The 22,219-nt window shown below is 43.7% G+C and overlaps 1 protein-coding gene across 16 annotated transcripts in view; it reads right to left on the minus strand.

The window, feature by feature from the left end:
* Positions 1 to 22,219, minus strand: part of PITPNM2 (phosphatidylinositol transfer protein membrane associated 2) — a 114,233-nt gene that overhangs the window by 26,729 nt on the left and 65,285 nt on the right. For 15 of the 16 annotated variants that reach the window (XM_052691347.1, XM_052691351.1, XM_052691352.1 and 12 more), the window contains 9 exons: positions 20,708 to 20,922; positions 19,138 to 19,259; positions 17,332 to 17,565; positions 11,116 to 11,439; positions 8,219 to 8,314; positions 5,014 to 5,118; positions 4,049 to 4,119; positions 1,415 to 1,659; positions 745 to 934 (listed from right to left, as the gene is read on the minus strand). In XM_052691347.1, the coding sequence (XP_052547307.1) occupies positions 745 to 934; positions 1,415 to 1,659; positions 4,049 to 4,119; positions 5,014 to 5,118; positions 8,219 to 8,314; positions 11,116 to 11,439; positions 17,332 to 17,565; positions 19,138 to 19,259; positions 20,708 to 20,922 (1,602 nt within the window). The remainder of the gene's footprint in view (positions 1 to 744; positions 935 to 1,414; positions 1,660 to 4,048; positions 4,120 to 5,013; positions 5,119 to 8,218; positions 8,315 to 11,115; positions 11,440 to 17,331; positions 17,566 to 19,137; positions 19,260 to 20,707; positions 20,923 to 22,219) is intronic. The other variant, XM_052691350.1, reaches the window with a different exon arrangement.

A 22,219-nucleotide genomic window follows, 5' to 3' on the forward strand; every position in this document is an offset into this window, starting at 1 on the left:
ACACAGAGACTATCTATGGCCCTAAGTCCAGGGTCAAAAAAGCAAGCCTGAATCCCTCCTCACCAGCTGCCCACACCACCTCAGGCAAGCTTTGCTGCGCTTCTATTCCCTGTTTGTGCTGTCAGGAGATAATGCTGTCCTGCCTCCAAGAGAATTCAGTAGATAGGCACAACACAGCACTGAGAGCCCTGAGCAGAAGGTGGCTTTCTGCAGCCCTGGGGCTGGGAAGAAGCTCAGGGTGGATAATATGCACAACATGCACAGCCTGTTCAATAGCTCAAATTCCCCTTGGGCTACAGGGTCACTCTGCTCACAGGAGTGTGATGCTCAGTGATGGTATTTTACAGGACAGAGGACTTGTGCCACCTCGAAAAAGAAACCTGTATTTGCGACAGACGACTCCAGTGAGAGCTGCTGAGGGTCCTTTAAAAAGGGGAACGCTGAAACATCCTTGGTTTGCAATGGGAGTAGCAAAAGTAGCTTTCCTGATTTGGAAAAGTGTGTCATGCTGAAAACTGATTAACTTCACAGCCTTGTAGCTTCATTTCTCAACACAAGCTCTGACTTTACTTTGAATCCCAAAGGTTCAAGACAGAGCGTAAGCAATAACCTCTCTTTCAGAAAGCAATGGAAGCACATTTATTGCAGCTCAACGCTTCTGCGCTTCCATCCATCCCGAGAAATGAATGGAAAGAGCTTCAGAAGGAAATTGCTTCACTTGCTCTTCCTTTCATTGTGGCTCACCTGGCCATTGAATGACATGCCCTCCTGGGATCTGATGAACTCGCTGTAGGCCTGGTTGGCTCTGATGATCACTGTGGCTACTGCTTCTTGGTACTGAGGTGATGATGTTGCTAGCAGAGGGAGGGCAGCAAGGGGAATATGATCCTGGCTGTTGGATAGGCAGCCTTCATCGTAACTATATGGGCTGAGGCTGGATAGAGCAAGAGAGATTGGAAATACTAAGATGCAGAGTGGGGAAAAGCATTTACAAGCAGTACAGTCAGTTGTGAGGACTGTTAAAAAAAAAAAAGCCACAAGACAGAATGGCCATTTACTCCAAAGTGAACACATAAGAAATTTAATAAGTCTTTCCCTCCCATCAAACGTAAATCTTCAAGGACGGCACCTTACATGGATAGAACAACCTTCAGACAAGGAACTAGAGCCTCAGTATTTATTGGATTAATTAGAGTAAATCAATGACAAAAGTCTTGCTGCATGATTACTGTATTCACTGCAGCTAAGTATGAAATTGAGATGGAATGCTTCTCTAGTATATTAATAAGCGCACTCTTGTAGCGTGGTCAGAACTTTCAATGTGCAGAGTATTTAATGAATGCCAGATCAAAAAAGAAAATAAAAAAACAAGCATGAAATTTTACACGTCTGAAAAAAAGTAGCATCAACTTACCTGGACACCAGTGAAAAGGCTTCGGAGCAGATGGCTGGGCAAGGGACTAGCCTGATGGCAATGTGTCCAAGAGCAGCTGGGTAGTGTACCCTCATCACCGTGTCAAAGACAGTCGTGATGGTGTTGACATCCCCTTGCTTAGAGCTCTGATCACCACTTCCCGAGTCTAGGATGTTCCCTCCATGGAGTACTAAGAGGAGGACATGGATTTTACTTGGCTGCATTAATGGCTGCACTGATTCATCCTAGGTGGGAATGAACAGAGCAAAGTAGAAAGGTTGGTTTTGCAAAGAAATTATATTTGTCCCACACGGATTTTAAGGAAATTTTATCACCTTTTTTCCCCCAAACTCATACATGGTACTTACAACACATGCACTACTTAAATAGGTTTAAGACTTCAGATTTGCTTATAATGTTGGCAAAAAGGAGCTGAAGAGAAAAAACCTCCCTATAAAAAAGTTCTCCATAACCAAAGGGCTGGCCAACAACTGGCTCGGTGGCTGCTATACAGACACACCACAGGTTTGTATAGTACTGCCCAGGTTGTTCACTTACGATGTTGAATAAACTCCTTGCCTTAAAAGACAGGTTGCAGTTTGCATCTGAACTCCAAGGAGGGTTATTGTTAAGTTTCCCAGCAGAACAGCTCTCAATCTGATCCTGATGCCCTAAGATCAGGTCCAGAACATCCATTTGTGTCGGTCACGTGTTATAACGCAATGGAACATAACCTATTTTTGGTATCTCTCCACTATCAGAGCTCTCAGTGTTAACAGCTCCTTTGCAGACTCTAATCCCCCCACCCCAAAACCTGTGACATGCAGAAGCAGGTACTGATCCTTTCTCCTGTGTCTCACCCCACATGGTAGCAGAGACAACCTCTGAGGACATCCTGGCTGCTTCCCCAGGGGAAGGCAACTCCCTGCTGAGGCACTGCAGAAGACACTAGGAGTGGGTGGGAAAGGAGGGGAGGGGAGGGCAAGCAGGATTTTCCATTGGGCAATTTTTTCTTATTTTAACATCTTTAGTCACCTGCTGTCTTTTGAGCAGTGATTGAACCCCTGACAAACACAATGGTGGGAGGGAAGCATGCCCAGGCACACATTAGCAACCTAACAGCTAGCTTGCATTTTTACCAGATAAATGCTAAAGCATGTGTTAATACGCAGCCCACCAGAAGCATTAAAATTCACATCCAAGTCTGTAATAAAGATTTTCCAGACCTCCTGCACAAGAACAGCCTTTAATTATTTAGCACCATTACATTATATTAATGTCTGCTCTTTAAACTTTCTCCGATTCCAGTTTACAGTGCTTGCAAGGTGAACTTTTCCCTGGCTGGAGGCATCAGAGGACCTCTCTGCATCTGAGCACTGCTTTCAGACAAATGTTTTAAGTGCTCATTCGGAGAACAACATGAGTCACCAAGCTCAGGTCATCCGGAGGTTTATCAGTCATTTGGAGGCGCCGTTCCCTTCCAGTTCATTAACCTCTGCTCTTAAAGGAAGTGGGGAACATGCAAGCAACTGCTGATTACTTTAGGGGTGGTGGTGGCTACTTAGAACTTTCCTGTAAGATCTGGATTCGTGTAAGACAACTGAATCTTGGGCTACCTTTTGGTGAGGGAGTTTCCAAACAGGAAATCCCTGCTGTGGTGGCTAGAAATTTCAAACTGTTTTAGTGGACTACTTGTGAACAACTACAAGGAAAAGGCTTTTTCAGCTCTCTTTCAAGTTTCTTTCCTAAAATTAAGCCAGAAACGAGAATGACTTGAGGAGACTACCTGAAGAAGACAGCAATTCCTCCGCACCAATTCAGCTTCTGCATGAAATCTTAGGGCTGTGAGCTGCAGACAGCTCACCGTGAGATGGCTAGAACCACTCCATCTCCAGCAACCCACTTTCCCCATAGCCCTCAAGCTCTCAGTCTCTACAACAAAAGCCTAGCATGTAGAATAATATCAAATCCATGCTCACAGTCTTTAACTGACCATAACATAAGTTGAGCAGTTCACAATGGACTCTGTAAGCAGCCACATCAGCGGTGCAGCACAAACAGGCACTGCCTGGGGGGCAGGATGACTACCATGACTCTAAGGGACATCTCACTAGGACATTGGCTTGCAAAAACCTGCATACTCCAAGACTGGAAAGCCAGTGGGGTAATCATTTGTTATTTTATCTGGAGCTCTGATACAGACTGTGCTATAACTGGTTTCCAAACAAGGCCCTGAGCAGTTCAAATGAGTGGGCTGCAGCTCAGCTGTGTCAGTGGGACTATTGCAGCCTGCAGTTACACAGCACTCCTGTTTCCACTAGCTCACTTGGCATTATCAGAGCAGTTCTACCAGCAGTGCCTCAGGCAGCTGTTATCCCCACAGGATCAGTGTTTTTTCCAGCTGGATACCTGACACTGCCTGCAAACGATTGAAAATTTTCTATCTGATGCTCAAAAGGCAGGTGAAATAATCCCTTAAGCCTAGCCAGGGAGTACACAGCATACCAGTGTGGCTTCAAATGATACACAAAGACAAGACACCACTCGCAGCGAAGAGAGCAGTTCACCCCATTTACCCCACATGGAGACTCTCCAGCAACAAGGGATCTTGTTATAAGAAACCAAAGTGCTTACTTCAATGATGCTGAGCCTCTCCACACTGGAGCCAACGTGGTACTCTGCTGATGTCTCATGATACAAGTCACCTGCAAGCACAGAGGTTTAAGATGTCAGCAAAGCAAGACACTTTGGCAAAGACACTCTCCCTCAGAGGCAGACTGTGCCAATGCCTCTCAGCCTCTTTGCCTCAGATTGCCTTAATTATTTCATCAAATTGCCCTCTCCTCCCCTCCCCCATCCTTCCAGCTGAGAACCTGGGCAATGCCAGGCCACTTATTTTCCAGCAATTTCTCATAACCTTAATAAGCACTTCAGGACACTGACAAGTTCTACTCTCCTTACAGCAACCCAAGCATCCTCATTTCATCAGGCACTGCATCAATGGGAAATCCCTGCACAATTCTCAGAAGTGATTCATATGTGGGAAAATAAAAGGAACCACTGCAACTGTACTGGGGGAGCAGAGATCTGAGGCACTCACACGTCTGTGTCTACAGCACTGTACTAGAAAGCCTAAGTGTCATCCTTCACTGTGTTGCTACATGAATTGAGCTAGTTGAGGAGTCCAATTCCATCCAAAGTTTCGTAAGGATGAGCAGAAAAAAAAAATTGAAAAAAAAATTGAGGTGGGTACAGATAAGAACAAAGGATGGAGCAAGAGAAAAGAAAAGTAAGGAGAAACTGAAGTAATTCAAGACAGAGGCAAAGTATTCATCATTATATGAATGAATCCTGCCTGTCACACAAAGGAACCTAACTGACATGGGAAATGAAGAGAACCAAGAGCTTCCTCCTCCCATCTCCCACCAGGCAGCACCGTTCCAGCAGTGCTAGGCAGTCATTTCTACGCTCTGCCTCAGCTTCTCCGATCATGAGATGAAGATAACAAGTTTTACATTGCTCAGAATGGGGCTGTAAAAGTGACCTGGAAAGACCGTGAAATATCACATGCGGTTTTGACTGAAGAAAAAAAAAATTACCCTGGACATCATCACATTCGGGGGTTTCAATTTTATCCATCAGATCATTGGAACTCCATTTGGTTATTTCTTTCGGGAACATTTCCTCATTGTCAGACAAGTCCTCTTTAAAAAACAGATTTTTTGAGTCACACACATACAGTTATGTATACAGACAAGAGCACAGAATAGAATTTTAATCAAAAGACCCCCATAACTATATGTAACCTTACAAACATCCTGATGGTTTAAGTCATCATAAAACACGATACTTTCTCAGCTTTCATTATGTAGGAAAAGAAGCCTATTTTGAAACAGTCAAGAACATGCAACGAAAAGGTTCTGTTTCCAAACAAAAGCCCTAAGGTGTGGAAAACATGACACAGGTTCTTAGAACAACCATTTGAAGTACAAAGTTAGACCTTTTTCCGGCTGCACTTTCTGCACAGCATGACCCTGTATGGCTGCTTGGTGATGCTGAGCAGCCAGCAGGTTCCATACAGGAGAGGACAAAGCAACATTTGCTGTTGGGATCCTCCCTGAGTTATGTGAAAACTGAGCGAGGTCTTTGGGGGAAGCAGTGATAAGAATCGCTGTTGTTAACAGGACCAAATACCTAAAAAGGCAGAAGTAACAAAGGAAACTGAACTCCGCGGGCTATCTTTAGCCTGATTTCCTCAGGAGACAGGCCACACTGCCTCCATGTCCTCCATTTCCCTTCTACCTCAAGAGTTTCTTCCCAGGCTAATTTCAGCTACAGCTGGTAAAGAATAAGGCTCCCCAGAACACTACCTTCAGAGAAATGTAACAAAAAGGAAGAGGCATAAAAGGGACAGAGCCTCTAAAACACTCCCTGGCAGCATCCAGGAAGGTGAACAGGGCTGAGCCCCTTGCAGAGCACTCCCACAACTCCCACACTCAGTGCTTCACCAGGTCAAGTTCTGGGAAGAGGAGCAGAGCCCTGGGGCTGTACCTGAACCCACAGCCAACAGCAGCAGCTGAAGGCTTACAGCGGTGCTTTTGCTATGAGTTGCTGGTTCCTTCTCTTTTTTTTTCTTTTTTTCTTTTTTTCCCCTATGTTAGGGATGTGTCTTTAACTGTTACAGAGGTTAATTGGTTTCTAATTTGTTTATTGCACTGTGCTTATTATTCCTTTCCTGAAAATTTTGGGTTCATAAATTTAATAAAGAGATATAAACATAATAATAACAGCAGCAATTACAGATGTCTTGATCTAAAATCTTTAGAGCCCCAAACGAGGGTTCTCCCTTTCTTGGTGCTGTGCAGTCACTAAGAAAATAATCAGTTGGAAGAATCCCAGGATCAGGAAACAAAGAGATTATGAAATTTATTATTCTTTTCAGTGTATCTAGCTAGGTCTGAGTGCACGGCTGAGCAAAGACCAATTATTTTTAGGAGTTTCTATTTACACGTTGACCACAGAAAGACAGCAACCTGGAAACTTCGTACTGGCATGCCATTTCCATTTTCAGCTATGGAAAAAGCTGAGTAAATCCTCTGTGCCCCACGCAAGGGAGCATGGAGTACCTGTTCCCAGCAAGGAAGCACGTGCGTGCAGAACATGTGCTGGCGGAGAATTAAGAAGATTGCACTCAAAGCTCCTTCAGCAACTTAAGCTTAATATTGAACTTATTTCCTTGAGAGGTTTAATTGCAGCCCTTATTGCTACCTAAGTGATCACTGAAAGGGATATTACTCCCGTTATTAGCATTTATTACGGGATAGGAATCAGATATCACTGTACTTGTCACCTCTTTAACCAGACTCGGTGAACGAGGATGAGTGGGAAGTCCAAGACAAGAAACCTCCCCGAGCTCAGAGTGCACCCACTGCACGGTGAGGGAACGTGTGTGTCCATGGGAATCACTGCAGAGGAGCTCTGCTGGCTGCTGACCCTGATCTGTTCCACTTCCCACAGCACTGACCCCGCATCTCCCAGCACGACGAGCCTCCTGGCTGCTGCTGGGGTTACTTCTCCCTCCTAGGGACCTTAGGAGCACTCCTGGAATTCCCCATGGGCCTGAATCCCAAACATCTATCTCAACCTATCTCCTTTTTATTACTGAGTAATTAAAAAGAGAAGAAAAAAAAAAGGGTGGATAGCAGTGATGCCATTTCAATGACTCATTCCTCTTTTCTTGTTATGTATATTGCTACAATAAATCCTCTACCGTTTCTGTAGGTGCTATGTAAGTCAATAAATTGACCTGAAGTTGGCCCTTCTCTTTCCAAACAAGATGAATTCATCACCTTGACTCACAGGCATCCTGGCCACTTTCTACCTCAGCATTTGGGATGCATGCCTAAATACTTGATGTGAGAACTCTAGAAGATACCATCAGTTTTGTGGATCTGAATTTCAGCTGAACATCACTGAAATTCTGCTTTACAAAATTGGGGTGTGATCTTCTCACAATTTCATTTCAGAGAAAGGTCACCAACTTCATCAGCACACGTTGCACATGTAACTTAGATTAGCATTACACGCTGAGAGGAGTCCATCTGTTGTCGGCAGAGACAGAGCCTCCCAGGCTTACATACATATTAAGTACAACATATAAAATGAATGCAGTGGAACAAAGCTTCTTCGTATAATTACATGGTAAAAAAGAAAGAACTCCAAAGAATTCACCAAATGTGAGCAGTCAAAATTACTTTGGAAATTCTGGAATCAACACTGATTAATTTTGGCACATGAATTACCCTGTTGCATTCATTATTGTACTTCCAGGAACAAGAGGATAAGGAGTTAATAAAAGCAAACTTCAGCCTCTTCAGGCCCAGTCAGAACAATTAATCATATCCTTTACTGATAAAAAAAATTATTAAAACATCAGTGTTACTGAATCAGAATCATTAAGACACACCCACAGAGCAGTAAGCATTAAGCACTGCTAAATTTTATCCACACATTTGCAACAAATAAAATACAGCTCCAAAAGGTTAAGATTGCTCAAGATCACATCAGACAGATCACAATAAATCTGAAATGCTGCCGTGTTAAATACAGGAATCTGCTGGGTAGTGCTGGGGAAGCTCTAAGAAGCTGCACTGATGCTGCAGACAGCTTGGTTAGAATGGAACAGACCCTAAACAAAGCACTGAAGTCTCGCTTCCTTCCCCACACACTCCCCACAGCTCACGCTTTCCGCCCTCTTATCCCACCGCTTCAGGTAATGAACAAGGTGATTTAGGTTCCACGTACCATGTGCATCAAAGAATTCATCATCTGAGCTGTCATCTGAATCCCTGGCAATGCTCTGCATCCTCCACTCTGAGATACTATGGCGTGAGGGACTTGCTGGAAAAAGCAGAAAAGCCTTATGCGAAACGCTACTTCGACAAGACAGAGAGTTCCCAACATGATCTTTGCTGGAGGAAGAGTTGTGTGTTCTCTGCAAAAATGCACTGCTGCAATATTAAAAACACAAAACCCTGATGATGCTGATGTGATGTCAGTGTACCACTTTACGGATCCTGTTTGTTTACTGTTGTTATAACCTGCCAGCAAGATGCTACATTAAAGCAAGCTGTTTGTATCACTCTTAAGCTATTTTGAATGGCAGCTATTTATAATTGTTAGTAGGACGTGCAAAATCAGCTGGGTTTTAAAGTTTGCAATTAGGAAGGAAGCAGGCTGATTGGAAGCTTTCTTCGTTCCTCTAATCAGCACACAAGCCATGCCTCTGCTTCACTAACTTTTGGGTGGGTAGCAAAGCAGAGCAGCCTGGATAGAAATAATCTCTTTTCTGGAAGGAAATTGCTTCCACACAAATTGAATTAGAGATCTATTTAAACTTTAAACTTCAATGATTTAAACAACATGCTATCCAACTACTTCGGAGGGGAGCTGTCAGAGCAGCTGTCCTGCTGCAGCGAGGAGAAAACCCAACAAACCTTTTGGTTCCTGTCCCTGTTCACCCCCCTTTCCTCACACCTAGCTGCTCCCTTTCTCTTCCCTCTCCGGAGTTCCCTACACTGTATGGAAATACATGACAGCACTATTTTTTCAGATATATTTCAGCAGTGACGGAGTCTGAGCTCATCACAGAAATGTAGTCCAGTGAAGGCTCAAAAAATTAGTTACATGGTTTTTCCCCTTTCAGATTCCTCTTGCATGTCACAGAGGGGAGTGCACACCTCACCCAACACAGCAAAAAATCAAGGAGACCGACAAATTCTCATTTAACAGTACAAAGCCTCTGAAAGGCTCCGATTCCTGCGAGAGCTGCACGAGCCGTTTCATGCTATTGCTGCAACATCGTTAAACATGTAAGCCAAAGGCTGCCAATTTCAATTCTGCTACCTGACTGTCACGTGCAGAGACGAAGGAGACCCTGCATAGTCATCTAATTGCAGCCCAGCAGGGGTTTGGCAGCCCCCAGCTCCCCACCGCCCACCCCTCTGGAGCTGGGAGGAGGTTGGCAGAGCGCAGCCCATTCACGCTGCTGTGACGTCAAAGCACTCGCATAATGGATGCTAAAAATAGAGCATATAATAACATATGGGATGGCGATGAGGGTCCTGCTATCACCAGAGGTCTCACTCACATGGTATAGAAAGGACTGAGATCTTTGGCAGAAAGGCGTTTGCTTTTTTCCCCGTTGGAGGTAGCGGTGCGTCGACACAGCCCTCCTTGCTTCCATATGTTAATGTGCCACCAGAAAGATTAAAATATCTGCATGACGTACTTCTCAGCACATCACAAGTCATTTCTTCCATTACTTTTTCCTGTAAAAGCTGAGGCAGTCTGCAGTTTCAAACAAATCCACGCTTTGCTCTTAGCGAAAACCTTCAAGTAAAATCCTAAAGGGTCTGAAACCTACAGCTGCCAATGAATACATCAGCACTGAAGGGGGGTTCATAGCAAAGAGTGTAGCGAGAGATGGGCGCATTGCCAAAACATCCTGGTGCAAGCAAAGCAGCATTTTTATCTCCACACAACGATTTATGAAGCGTCTGGTAGGTTCTTCCCTGGGGCTCACTGGTGAGTCATTGCAAGGTAAAACTGCTGCTCCTATCTCATTCACCATGTGATGAAATCAGTGATGGAGTGGTAAATAAAAATTGAGAATCAACTCCAATATTCGGTACATGTGAGAAATGGATAAGCTTCACTCACCCAGATGCCTCTTCCACCGTCCCTGGAAGAAACGCTGCCTCCTGGGGCTTCCAAAAAACCAAGATTTTTGCCCTCTTGCTGAGAGAGCTATTACCCCATCTACCAGCTGCGCCTGACTGAAAGGAGAGAGAGCTGCTGGGGATTCAAGCCCCGTCTCCCTGTAACTTGCATTGTAACTGAACCCTAAACAGGGTATCTGCTGGGGCTTTAACAGCAAAAGCCTGAAAGCTTGCTGAATGGTATTTAAAGGGGAATGTGATCATGATCCATGGTCTCAACTGGTTTCAAGTTAGCTATGAGTTTTGGTTCCCAAACAGCCAACATGCACTACCGCTGTGAAAGGCAGCGAACCCCAGCCCCTCGTCCTTTCACAGCACCTGCCTTCGTTTCTCCAGCAGCTGATGAGTCCTGCGGTGTGTCAGCTGCACTGCAGCATCATGCAGTAAGGTGTAACTGCAGGCAAGGGCACGAGGTGCCCGTTGGTAACGGTCTCCTGGATGAGCACTTAACTGCCACCTGCTGCTGGGTTCTGCACCCCGGAGCCAGGCGCAGCACAGCATGCAGGCAGGGAGCTCTGCTGAAGGATGAGGGCTTGTAAAAGCCACCGGTGGCTCTTGGGGAACAGGGCCAAAGCCTCTCTGTGCTGGTTTGTTTGTCATTTTCTGACACCCAACACTGTTACCCAGCTGCTTCCTGTTCTTCTACTGCTTCTCCTAATTTCTGTGCTTTCAAGAGTGGCTTTCTCGAAAGCACAATATGAATTCTGACATATGCCCTTCTGACAGTCACAGTTATGGGATAATGACAAACATCTCCAAACCCACAGGAGGCCACCTGAGAAGACGGAGCCTGAAATACCAGCAGAAATTTCTTATGAGAGCTGAAAGAGCCCACAAAAAGAATAAGCACTGTCCCAAAGGTTTCAGCCAGCCATAATTTCCTAAAGCTCAGCCTCAGCACAGTTCAGATAAGCATCTTACCTCCTCTCTTTGAAGACCGGGAGGACTTGGAAGAGGTGGACCACTGCTTGGTGAGCGATCTCCCAGAGGCTGTTTCACTGTTACCAGAGACATCTTCTGGGTCCACAGGTGAAACTGTGTCAGTTTCAATGTCCTTCTCACCAGGAGCATCTTTGACTCCATGCTGCTCGGGATCATTTTCACCACAGAACTGGGCCATCTTCTGAGCCAGCATCAGCTGTGCCTCTTTCTCCAGCTGCCGGATATCCTCGATGGTGAGGCCGTACCATTCGTCCTGCCAGCACCAAGCCTGCCGATGGGCACGGACCATGACCTTCCGCAAGCCTGCAAAGCCAGAATGCCCCAGTCAGCAGTGCTAGAGAGCTGCAGGAGGAAGTGTGTTCCCTTCCCCAACACCTCAAGACTCCGTGCCACTGATATTACAGAAGCATTGACAACATAACGCATCAAGCTGTAGATATGGATGTTTGTATATCGATCAAGGTTGGAAAATCAGTCATTTCTGTGCTGTACCTCCTCAGTTCTTGCTAAACAATCATCCACTGACAAATTAGCTGGTATTCTGCTTTTAGCTTGGGAAGGCATTGCATAATTCCACATCCAAGACTTTGCCTGCAATTGCCTGTTCTGCCAAGGAAGAGCCAGGCACAGGCCACAGATAGCACCCTCACGAAACTCTGGGAAGTTGCAACACGTAGATCCAGCCTTCAAGATGAGTGGGACATGTTCCCAGAAGAATGTTACAAAGCCAACAACAACAAAAAAATCACATTTAAAAATTATTATTATTTTTTTTTGTGAAGTGGTTCCTTCACAATTACCACATAACCCACAGCAATATGGGACACGACAGAAGGGCTTCCCATATTGGTTATGCTAAGAAAACCAAAAGCTCTCCTCTTCCTGGAAACCCTGCACTTGGTTTCTACACATCAGTAAAATCATCACAAATATGAGCTTCAGAGAGAATGGAATGGGAAGAAAAGGGAAGGAGGGAATAAAGCATACTTTATTTTGCAGATACAATCTCTCTTCCGTAGCACAAGAAAAATGAAGTGTGTAAAGCCAATTTAAAACTTGATTTCTATGTGTCACATAACTGAAATGAGTAACTATCTCAATATCAACACACAGTGCTCGCAAGGCAAGAGAAACTCTCCCCAAACTTGCAGCTAACGGCCACCATCACCACATCACCAAGACTTTTAGAGCAGAGTGATTGCTGTGGATTTTCAACCTATTTTACTGCTTAAAGCTCACATCAGGTCAAAGCTCCAAACTGTCATATATTACTGATGGGGACACCCAGCAGTAACAGTGCTTTTTAAAAGCTTCTACAAATACTGACAATCCTCAGGTACCAGTCAATGAATATTGTTCCCCCTTTAATTACTGGGAGGCAGTGGTGAACTGACAGACACGCCAAGGGCAGCAGCAGGGCTGTGGGCTGCAGCTCTCTGCTGGTGTGCAGCTGCTCGAGCACTCAACTCTAACAAGACCCTATTTGAGCACCACAGGTCACAGCGCCACCACTGCCTTTATACCACAGCAAGCAATCAATAGGCAACATTAAAACCATGGATAATGGTTCCAATGCACAGGGGTTCTAAGCTGTTTCCAGCAATATTTGCTTTGCTGTTGTAAAGACACCCTTAGATCTCACTACTGTCATGCCTTCTGTGATCTTATGCCTAAAGGCTATCTTTGTTTTCAGCAGTTATTTTTTTTTTCTTTTTTATCTGAAGCATATAAAAGTTTATTTTTCTATGTTTATTTCTTTCCAGGCCTGGGCACTTTGTTTTCTGCTCTGCACTTCAGTTAGTCCTCCATGTCACCAGCTAACACAAGCCACCCTATCAGGAAGAAACAAGCACAGAGATCAGCAGCTAACAGGATGGATCAGCTCAACCTGAACTTCATTTGCACAGTAAGATTAAGTCTATCAATATTTTATGCAGTTCTCTGCCTGACTTTCAGATGGGAGCTCCATTTAACAGGAGCACTCTTGAACCAGCAGACTGTGACCTTCTGGGGCTGAACAAGGGGCATCAGCCACTTAATTCTATTCAACCTTAGCTAAGATTCAGTGTTATTTCCCCCACCAGGTTACTTTTTGCAGAACTGCAGGAGAACATTTTAGCCTTTTTCACCTCCTGTTATGACTGACAATCAGCAGAGGTTAAAAAACAGAGATTAAACTCTCATCACATCCAACAGAAAGCCAAGAAAACCCTTCCTTTGCTATAGCTCACATCACAGCCGTCCTTTGGGCTCACCTGCTCCCAGCCCAATGGAATCTACGGACCTCCCCACTGGCACTGCTCATGTCAGGTTGATTAAACATCCCGCAAATCATTCTAAAGCCTTCTCTTCTGAAAACAAGATGGCATGATTCATCATTCCAGATCAGTTATGAATCAAAAAGACTGAGATTATTTTCCTAGCCTCTGGCCTTCAACTGGGACACCAGCAATGCTGCTCTTCTTTTTTTCAAGCACAGGGAGAAACCTGAAAGAGAGCAAGGCTGTCCAGGTACAGAAGAAATTGAAAAACAAATGCTGATGAGCCTCTACACAGCCATATGAATTCAAGATCCAACTACAAATGACTGACATCGTGTCTGAACAGATGCAGTGGAAAAATTTGAGTCCTACAGTTTTTCCTCAACATGTCAGAGAAAACAAGCTTATCTGGAAAGTGAAAGGGAGGGCATGGATCAGGAAACAGAGTGAAGTTGTGAAAAACTCTTCTTAACAGATCAGAGATGCCCAGCAGCGCAGTGCTGAAGTCTTCCAATCCAAACCATTCTATGATTCCTCTTCAGAACTGATGGATAACCCCACAGTCTTGGCAGGCAAGTCAGCCACTGAAGTCAGTGAGAATGACAGGAGTTTTGAAAAGATGCAGGTAGCAGCTGATTACAGTAATACGTAGTAGATAACAAGTTGTTAATTATTTCGATATCGAGTAGTTAACAAGACTTCATTATTTCTCTGAAGTGCACAAAGCTTTGGTTAAAAAAAAAAAAAAAAAAAAAAAGGAAGCCACACATGCACATCAGTACACATTCAAATTGAGTTCAGAAGTATTCATCATTTTTGTGTTGATTTAATTATAACATTTCCCACTGCGTTGTGTAGAAAGATGATCTGTGAAGAGTCTAGCAGGGTGCAAACATTTAAATCATTCACCTTTCAACTCACCACCTCACCAGCTCTGCTGAATCCTTCAGGTGCTGGCTTTTGTAAGTGACTTGTCTGTAGACTGTGGTGTTTAACTTAATTTCAAAAAAGAAAGTGTAAGTGAATATGACAAGAGTCAGGATAGCTGAACTTAAAAAGCATTTGTTTGCTGCTTGTGTTTGTTTTTCAATTTGAATTAAAAGTAGCAACTACAGCAATTAAAATAAAACAAACAAAAACCACCGCCAAATCTTGCCCAGATCTCCTTCAACCATCTACATAAAGCAACTGGTCAGATGCCCATTGATTATGCACACAGTGGCAACATCCCAGAGCTTTTATAATGCACTCTCTCAGTTTCCTGGCAGCTGATAAAGGATGTCTGATTTTCTCCACGCAACATTATTTCCTTGATGGTCACAGCAGATTTGATATCCTTGTCAGCGCAGTTCTGGCTGTCTGACTGTATCTGATCAAAGGTGACTGCAGCTGTATCTGCTGACTCCCTGCCTTCCCTTGCTCAGTCCTCTCACAAAGGGAAGCGTGTTGTCACATCTGTATCGTGCTAATCACGATCCACCTTCTCTTCAAAAGACCAAAGCCTACCTACAGGTAACAGTGGGCAGTGCTCATCTGGATAAACTTTTGTACTGGAGTGCTTAAATGAAGACAGAGTTCTACAAAACAGCTTTCTAAAACCTCTTCCACCTCATCACAGCACAACAATTTGGGCACATTTAGCCAAAGACAAACTAGCTTACTCAAAGTTCTGATTTCTGGGATGGGAACACACTTTGCCACCATATATAATCAATATACAGTCAACACTCTTGTTTAGCAACAAAAGAACTGTAGCCCACGTGCATGATTAGGAAGCAAGTGGGAGCAGAACATTATGCAGTGCCAGCCCAATTAAACTTAAATTCTATGGGTAAGGAGTAAAAAAGCACACAAATATTACAGCCAAGCAGACTAACAGCCCACAATTTTAGTTTGTGTGTCGGACTGTCAAAGCACTGAGTAACTGTCCAATTAGTCATCCAAAAAGAAAAAAAAGGTTGCTGCACTCAGTAAGACTGAGAACATTTCAACACCATCCCCCAAAGTCACTCCCTCTGCACTCAGTAGCCCTTCCACATATAACAACCCATCCAGCTCTTAACTTAGAAGTTTCCTTCCCACAGGTCATTCTCTAGTTACAGTTACAACACTGAAGGACTGCTCCCACCTCAGGGAAAGTTTCAACCCTGCTCTGGATTTCTGCCTCAGTTTTCTCCCCATTTTGATGACCCTGCATAGGGAGAGCTAATTCCCCAAGGATCAGATTTGCAGAAGCCCAGCAGCAGAGGAGCCAGCAAAGAAATGCCAAGGAAGAGTTGGCAGACAAACATTTCCAGCACCTGAGTAGCTCAGTCCATGACCCAGTATACGAACCTGGCCAGTCTGCCATAGCTCACATTCTCCCACTTTAAACACCCTCACCCAGCCATCCTTTGCACACAAATTCAGACACTTTTCCCACTCACAGAGCGCTGGTCCAGGGCTGCCCCATCCACCGGAAGGCTACACATTTGTAGACCCCCAAAGCTTTTGCTTTCACTTTTACTCACTCAGCTTTGTCTTGCCTTAAAGTCTTCTCTCATTTTATGCACCTTAACCACTTTGAAAAACAGTATTTGCCATCACTGTAACAGAGTGGAAAGGCTTTTGAAAGGCAGACAATGAGCTGGCTGGGCTCTCTGCAAAGCCTCAATCAAGAGGAAAATGGCAGGCAATCTTTCATGAAACACAAAAGAGACATTTCTAAGGGACCACGGTTTAATCTATGCCAAACACCTCTGAACAACTAGAGGAGTCACATGCTTCTTTTTCATTTAGCAGATACAAAGGAGTTGTTATTCTGCCCCCATGTTTTGCAGCACACACTAAATTAACCCATGTCTCTGAAGCACCAAGGGAGTTCGTTGCAGAGAGCCACTTGTAATGAAGCCTATAGCAGGAAAAACTTCCATCTGTGGATAAGTAAAACCAAAGGGGCTCTAAGAAAGGAAACTGTGACTGTTCAAAAATGTTGTGCAGCATTGTCCACTGCTCTATCAGTGTTTTCCACATTAGCTCTCAGGAGCAGAGTATCACTAAGAAGAGTTATAAAGTTATTTACTTCTAGCATCAGGTCCTTCAAAGAAGCTTTGCATATGGAAGGGGACAGCTGTAGAGGAAAATTCACTGTGGACGGAAAGCAGGAAGCATCCTTTACATAGTCTTCCTTGGGACAGACATTGCTCTGCACTTCTTTTGAGATAGGAATGTTTCTTTAAAACATTCTTTAAGTTACCCACCTGGCCATAGAGCCTCTCTCCCGTGGCAAGGCTCACAAAGTCTGTCACTGTTGTGTATAGATTTTCTGCAAGAACAAATTACTGCCAGTATTGCTACTACCTGCACAGTCCCCACTTAGTTTCTTCTGGAACACAAACAATAGGCTGCCTCCTTAAAAGCACTGACCTAAGAATAATGCATCAATCAAAGCAGCACATTTACTCACAACTGAGAGCTGTCAGTGCCCCATGGTGTGTTATAGCACAGTGAGGTGGGGAGTGTGGAACACAGAATGTAAGGCCACACAAAGACCCACCTGCCTCACCACAAGGCAGGCAGGATCCAGGGGTTGGTTTCCTGGGACTAATTAGGGCTCATCTTCGAAACTCATTTCCTCGAGCTGCCCTTGAGGAAATTGTCCAAAATAAAGAAAAATGCCCCGTTTTGAAAGAGATCCAAGTTTAACAGACAAATCCTTATTTTAAAAAATGAACTTGAAACCCTTTAGATGGCTGCATGTGATTCAAATTCATGCATGCCATGACTATAAGTAATAGAACTACATTTTTCCGAACTGACCAAAAGCCCTGCAAAAGAGCAATCAGATCTGACAATCCTGGGATATCACACACTGCACATACCTCAACACTGTAATTCAATTCAGAAACAGCATTAATGAGTCGACAGTGAACCTTGCAAGTCTATAAATGCTCACCAACATCATGGATAAACCGCTCGATTTTTGACTGCATCCCCCAGTATCTGAACTCGACTTTACAAAGTTTATATGCACACATGATGGGGTATTTCCCAGGGTTGTTCTTGTACTCTTGAATCCAGTCTTCTGATAGAGGGCCTCTTTTAGTCTTCATTGATTTATACAGCTTTGGATCCTCCTCAGCTTTGTATTCATGTGGAGGGATAGGATCTTTAACTATATCAATAGGATCTGTAGAAAAAACAGAAGTAGATAGACATTTCCTGAATAAAAGAAGAAACATTTTTCAGGAGTTATTTGTTTTAGCCAGTACCAGAAGCATCATAGCAATTCAGTTTCTTTTTGACTTACACTTACATGACTGATATTTAAATTGTTTACATGCTGCTGCTGGGTAGAGATCAGTTCTGCCAGAGCAACTTGTATGCACTGAACCAGCAAACCAAGGCTTTGCTCCAAATCATTCTGCCCAGTCACTACAGGTACACAGCAGATCTACTCTCTCCTTTCTTTCCAGCTCCAAAAATATTTTTTTTTTGCTATTCCATCTCTCAGTTTTTCAAACATGACTAACCGTGATACAGCTCTGCCTAATCTGAGACTGTCAAACACAGCATCTCCCCTCCTTTTTTTTTCGACTACTGTTATGGAAAAGGGGCTGCCTCTGAATGGTGTATTTTTGGAACCCATTACATGAGATTACTGTTAACTCCTCAAACCTTACTGCTACACCAGATGTAATAGGGAAGGTAGAAAGTTCAATGCAAATCCAAATTGTCCTAATTAACGATTCAACAATGGAGAAGTGGAAATCAACATATGCTTGCTCTGTTCCCATTGCAAAGATCTGAAACCCCGACCCCAGACCTCAGCAGCAGGATCTCCCTTTGCTCTTCCAACATTCTCAGCATGGCAGCATGACTCAAACCTGTGTGCTCAGACCAAAAGCCAGTGAGATAGGCTTAGGAATTGCAGACAAACAAAGTGAAGTTTAACACAAGCAGTCTAAATCAAGTAACACTCAATCTAATTGCACAATTACCCGCCACGGTCAGTTCATCAACAGAGCCTGAGGAGCCAGAGCAGCCACTAGGTGTCCTTCCCCAGGGCTCCCATTGGGCCAGCCTGAACTCGGATCCCTTCTGCAGCCTCAGGGATGCCTCGGCTCTGCAGGGCTGAACGTGCCAGCACTCTGCCGTGCAGCTGGGCTCCAGCAGATGCTGTCGGTACAGGCAGCATGGACAGCAAGACAGAAGGGTGCTCTAACACTTGCCATTTTCTGCCATTCGACAGGTTATCTTGTTTTGCCTTTTCTCTTGTTCAATCCTTACAAATGTAAGGCTCATTAACGCAATCTCCCAGACAGCTGTGAAGCTGGAGTATTAATCTGCACAAGGTAATGCTAAGAGAAGAGGAAGCAAAATGAAATGTACCTTCCATTTTCAGAAATGCAGATAGGAACGTTCTTCATATACACGAAGGAGATACTCAATCACATAGCACTATTTTCCTCTTCAGTGGTTATTTCTGTTAACCCTCAAATCTTTAGATGTGCAGCAAGGTCTCAAAGCATGAAAACCATTCACTTCCTTTTACAGACAGGAGGAGCTTTACATCAAACTTAGAAGAGAACTCAGGTGTTCTCATTCTACTCGATGTAACCCTGCCTAGCAGTCAAACCTCTGATGGGTGTGCATTTCCATGTTTGGGGGTGGATGGAACACGACAGGGAGGTGGGACATACCAAGAAAAATCCTTTACACAACACAAAGCAGAATAAAGGAAAAGAAAAGGGCTCTTCACCTAGAATGGTTTGTCTTTTTTCAGCGGGAGAAAGGTTGAAAACATTGACGTGATCTCCTGGATCAGTTTTGTAGTATGTCTCGATATCAATAGAGAACTTCTCCACAAAAGGGCACGTATACCTGGAAGTGAGAGCAACACAGTTAGAGTAAACTCTGCTCAGTCTGGCCAGCAGAGAAAATGCTTGCCTAAAATGTTCAAAATCAAATTCAAGCCAGTCTTCACTCATATTGTACTTCAGATATACTTAAATTAAGGACTGCAGAGATTAAAAAGACTTCAGTAACTTAAGACACAAGCTAGCCTTGGAGTTATGACTTCAGTGAAACCCCAAACCCGCAACACAAAGGAGTTTGCTCCCCATGAGGTGTTGCAAGGATTACAGGTGAGAGGATTCCAGTGCTCCCCACAGTTACTGATGACTGGGCACCCAAACTGAACAAGAAACATCTTCCCAGCCAACAAGAAGCAAACATTGGCAGGAGAAAGCCCTGTGAATTAGGGCCACAGTGTCTCCCTCCAGAAGATGATTATCAAAGCAGACTATATACGAAGGAGCAGTTTTCAGAAAGGAGATAACTACAGGTTTTATTATCTTCACTGAAACGATACCCTGGAAATGAAAGAAAAAAAGCAGAGTTCCTGCCTGGAATCTGCAGCAGAATAAAATATGGACTGGTTTGGCACAAGGCCATGTTTCCTGGCCAGGCGATTCACTCACAAGCATTTCAAGAGGATGGATAAAAACAGACTGAAAGTGGACTTCAATCTCTTCAAAGTCATACAGCTCCATTTCATTTAGTCATGAATGACTGCCCATACACAGATGCTGACACTTTCTCTTTCCCCAAATTCGTGTTACTTGTGTCAAGACCAGCTAAAACAAATCTATAAAACTTAAGGTTTCTGATAAATATCAAAAGATTCGGAAGCCTTTCTATTATGGAAGATAACAGGAACATCAGACTGAATAGAAGGAATGATCTAAACCAGAGTAACTGGTAAGACAGTTATTTATTCCAGGGTATCTGAAGTCTTCCCAGACAAAAACGGAGGACCCAGATGGCTCCACAGAGCCTCCGACTCTCTTTTCTTCTCAGAGAGAAAACCATAGGGTGTAAGTTTGTTATTTTCTGTCTCGATAACAGTAAAATAGCTCCCAGAAAAGGAATGCTAAATCCTGCTGTATTTGATTGTGTTCAGCAAGACAACTTTCCCATCGCTATGCACATTTATATCCTTACTGAGCTAGCAGATAACTGCAGCAGTAAGTAGAACACACAGTGCAGGAGATGAGACTAAATAAAAACTATTCAAGATTTCCCACGCTTTGATGGACAAACAGCTCACATTTTAGAGCAACCAGCCACAAACTGTCAAGTACTTATGCAGTCAGCCCTGGCAACACTTAAGCTTCTGAGATTAAGCACAGTGTAAGAATTTCAGGACTTGGCACCTCATTTTCTCTGAAGGACATTACTGGAGATGTAAGACATGCCACTGTCACAGAAAGCAATGAATCCTCTCTGTAAAGTAGGGATAGAACTCTGAACATTCTGGTCAATTTTACCTTGTCCTGGTATAAGGGTAGGCATTCCACGATTCCTCTTCGACTCGCAGAGCTGCCTTGGGCAATATTGACCGAAACCAGCTGGGTATGTGCATACCAATGTGGTACACTTTGTGAGTATACTGCCCGTTCCCTCCTGGCCCATCCATGTATGGCCTGTTCTCCAGGATCTCTACTCCACTGCCTTCCCCACATGTCTCCTCTCTGCTCTTTTTCTGAAAGGGAAAATATACCACAGAGTTAATCAATACAACATAGTGCACACAGCGAGGTCTCAAAGCACACAGAGACTGGGGATGGTTTCTAGGACTCTTGCTGACCACAGTTTCATACAGCCACCAGAACTGCAGCAGCACCATGGCAGTAGGAGTACTAAAACTAGAGATTATAAATGAAAGATTTAGATATTCATCTGGACAATAGAGGAAGCAAGACATCATTTATTAATGATCCAATACAAACCTGGATGACACCTCTAAAGCTAAGAGAGAATTTGAATGAAGACGTAACGACACAAATTCCTACACTTACAAGAAGGTACACATAAGTCTTTCTGAGAGTGCACTGTCCCTTGGCTCCAGCTCTGAATCACCCAACAGCACAGAAAACTGTCACATGCGTGGGTAACAAGGCAAAGGGGGGTTGGTCTAACTTGCCAAATCCTTGCAGTGTTGTGTCAGCACGAAGAATCATGCACATGCTCAGCACAGCACCGCAGTACTAAAAACTGTTTTATGACCCAAACCCATAGGATCTGGGGCTTTGTTGCCTGTGGTCTGGCAGAGCAAGAGCTCTCCAAGAATAGCTTGGAGACTGTGCTCTGCTAATTAAGATATTTAGAAGAAATAACCCAAATTTGCCAGAATGCACACAGCACCCCCTGGCAGCCTCCACATTTTGGCTTATTTGTAGCAGAGCCCCTCATTGAGGGACCTGGCAGAGTTTCCTTCAGTCAGAAAACCACTGATTTCACTGTTTCTAAGAAGAGCTAGAGGGAAACCAAGTAGTTGTCCATCTATAACACACTTCAGATCAGATTATGCATAACCTTCATCATTTCCAAACAACAGATTCATGGTGTTAGTGTTTCAAGTTGTTGAGTTTCTTGTTTGTATTTGAGAGGCTTTGGAAATTAAGAAAAAAACTGGAATTGTATACAAGAATCAACTGTGAAATATAACGCAATAACAAACTCTCACTTCTGGCATACAAACAATTCAAAGGAAAATGAGATTTAACAAAAAATGATGAATGAGATACAAGAGATCAGCTTCTCGTCTATTCAGGACAGGATGATAAGCCAACATAGCTATTTAAAAAGAGAACTTTTTCTTCCTAAATAACTCTCAAGTGATTTAAAAGTTAAACAGCTGCAACCAACAAATCCAAATAACTGACAATCTAAACAGTCATTTTTTCCTGCCCCACAAACTGCAAAGTACTGTGAAAGAGAAGGGCTTTTGTAAAGTTTATATCTAAAATTCAGCTGGCAGTTCATAAAAACACACATCC

Source organism: Tympanuchus pallidicinctus, unplaced genomic scaffold (assembly GCF_026119805.1).
Source record: "Tympanuchus pallidicinctus isolate F22 unplaced genomic scaffold, pur_lepc_1.0 scaffold28, whole genome shotgun sequence".
NCBI classification, from domain to species: domain Eukaryota; kingdom Metazoa; phylum Chordata; class Aves; order Galliformes; family Phasianidae; genus Tympanuchus; species Tympanuchus pallidicinctus.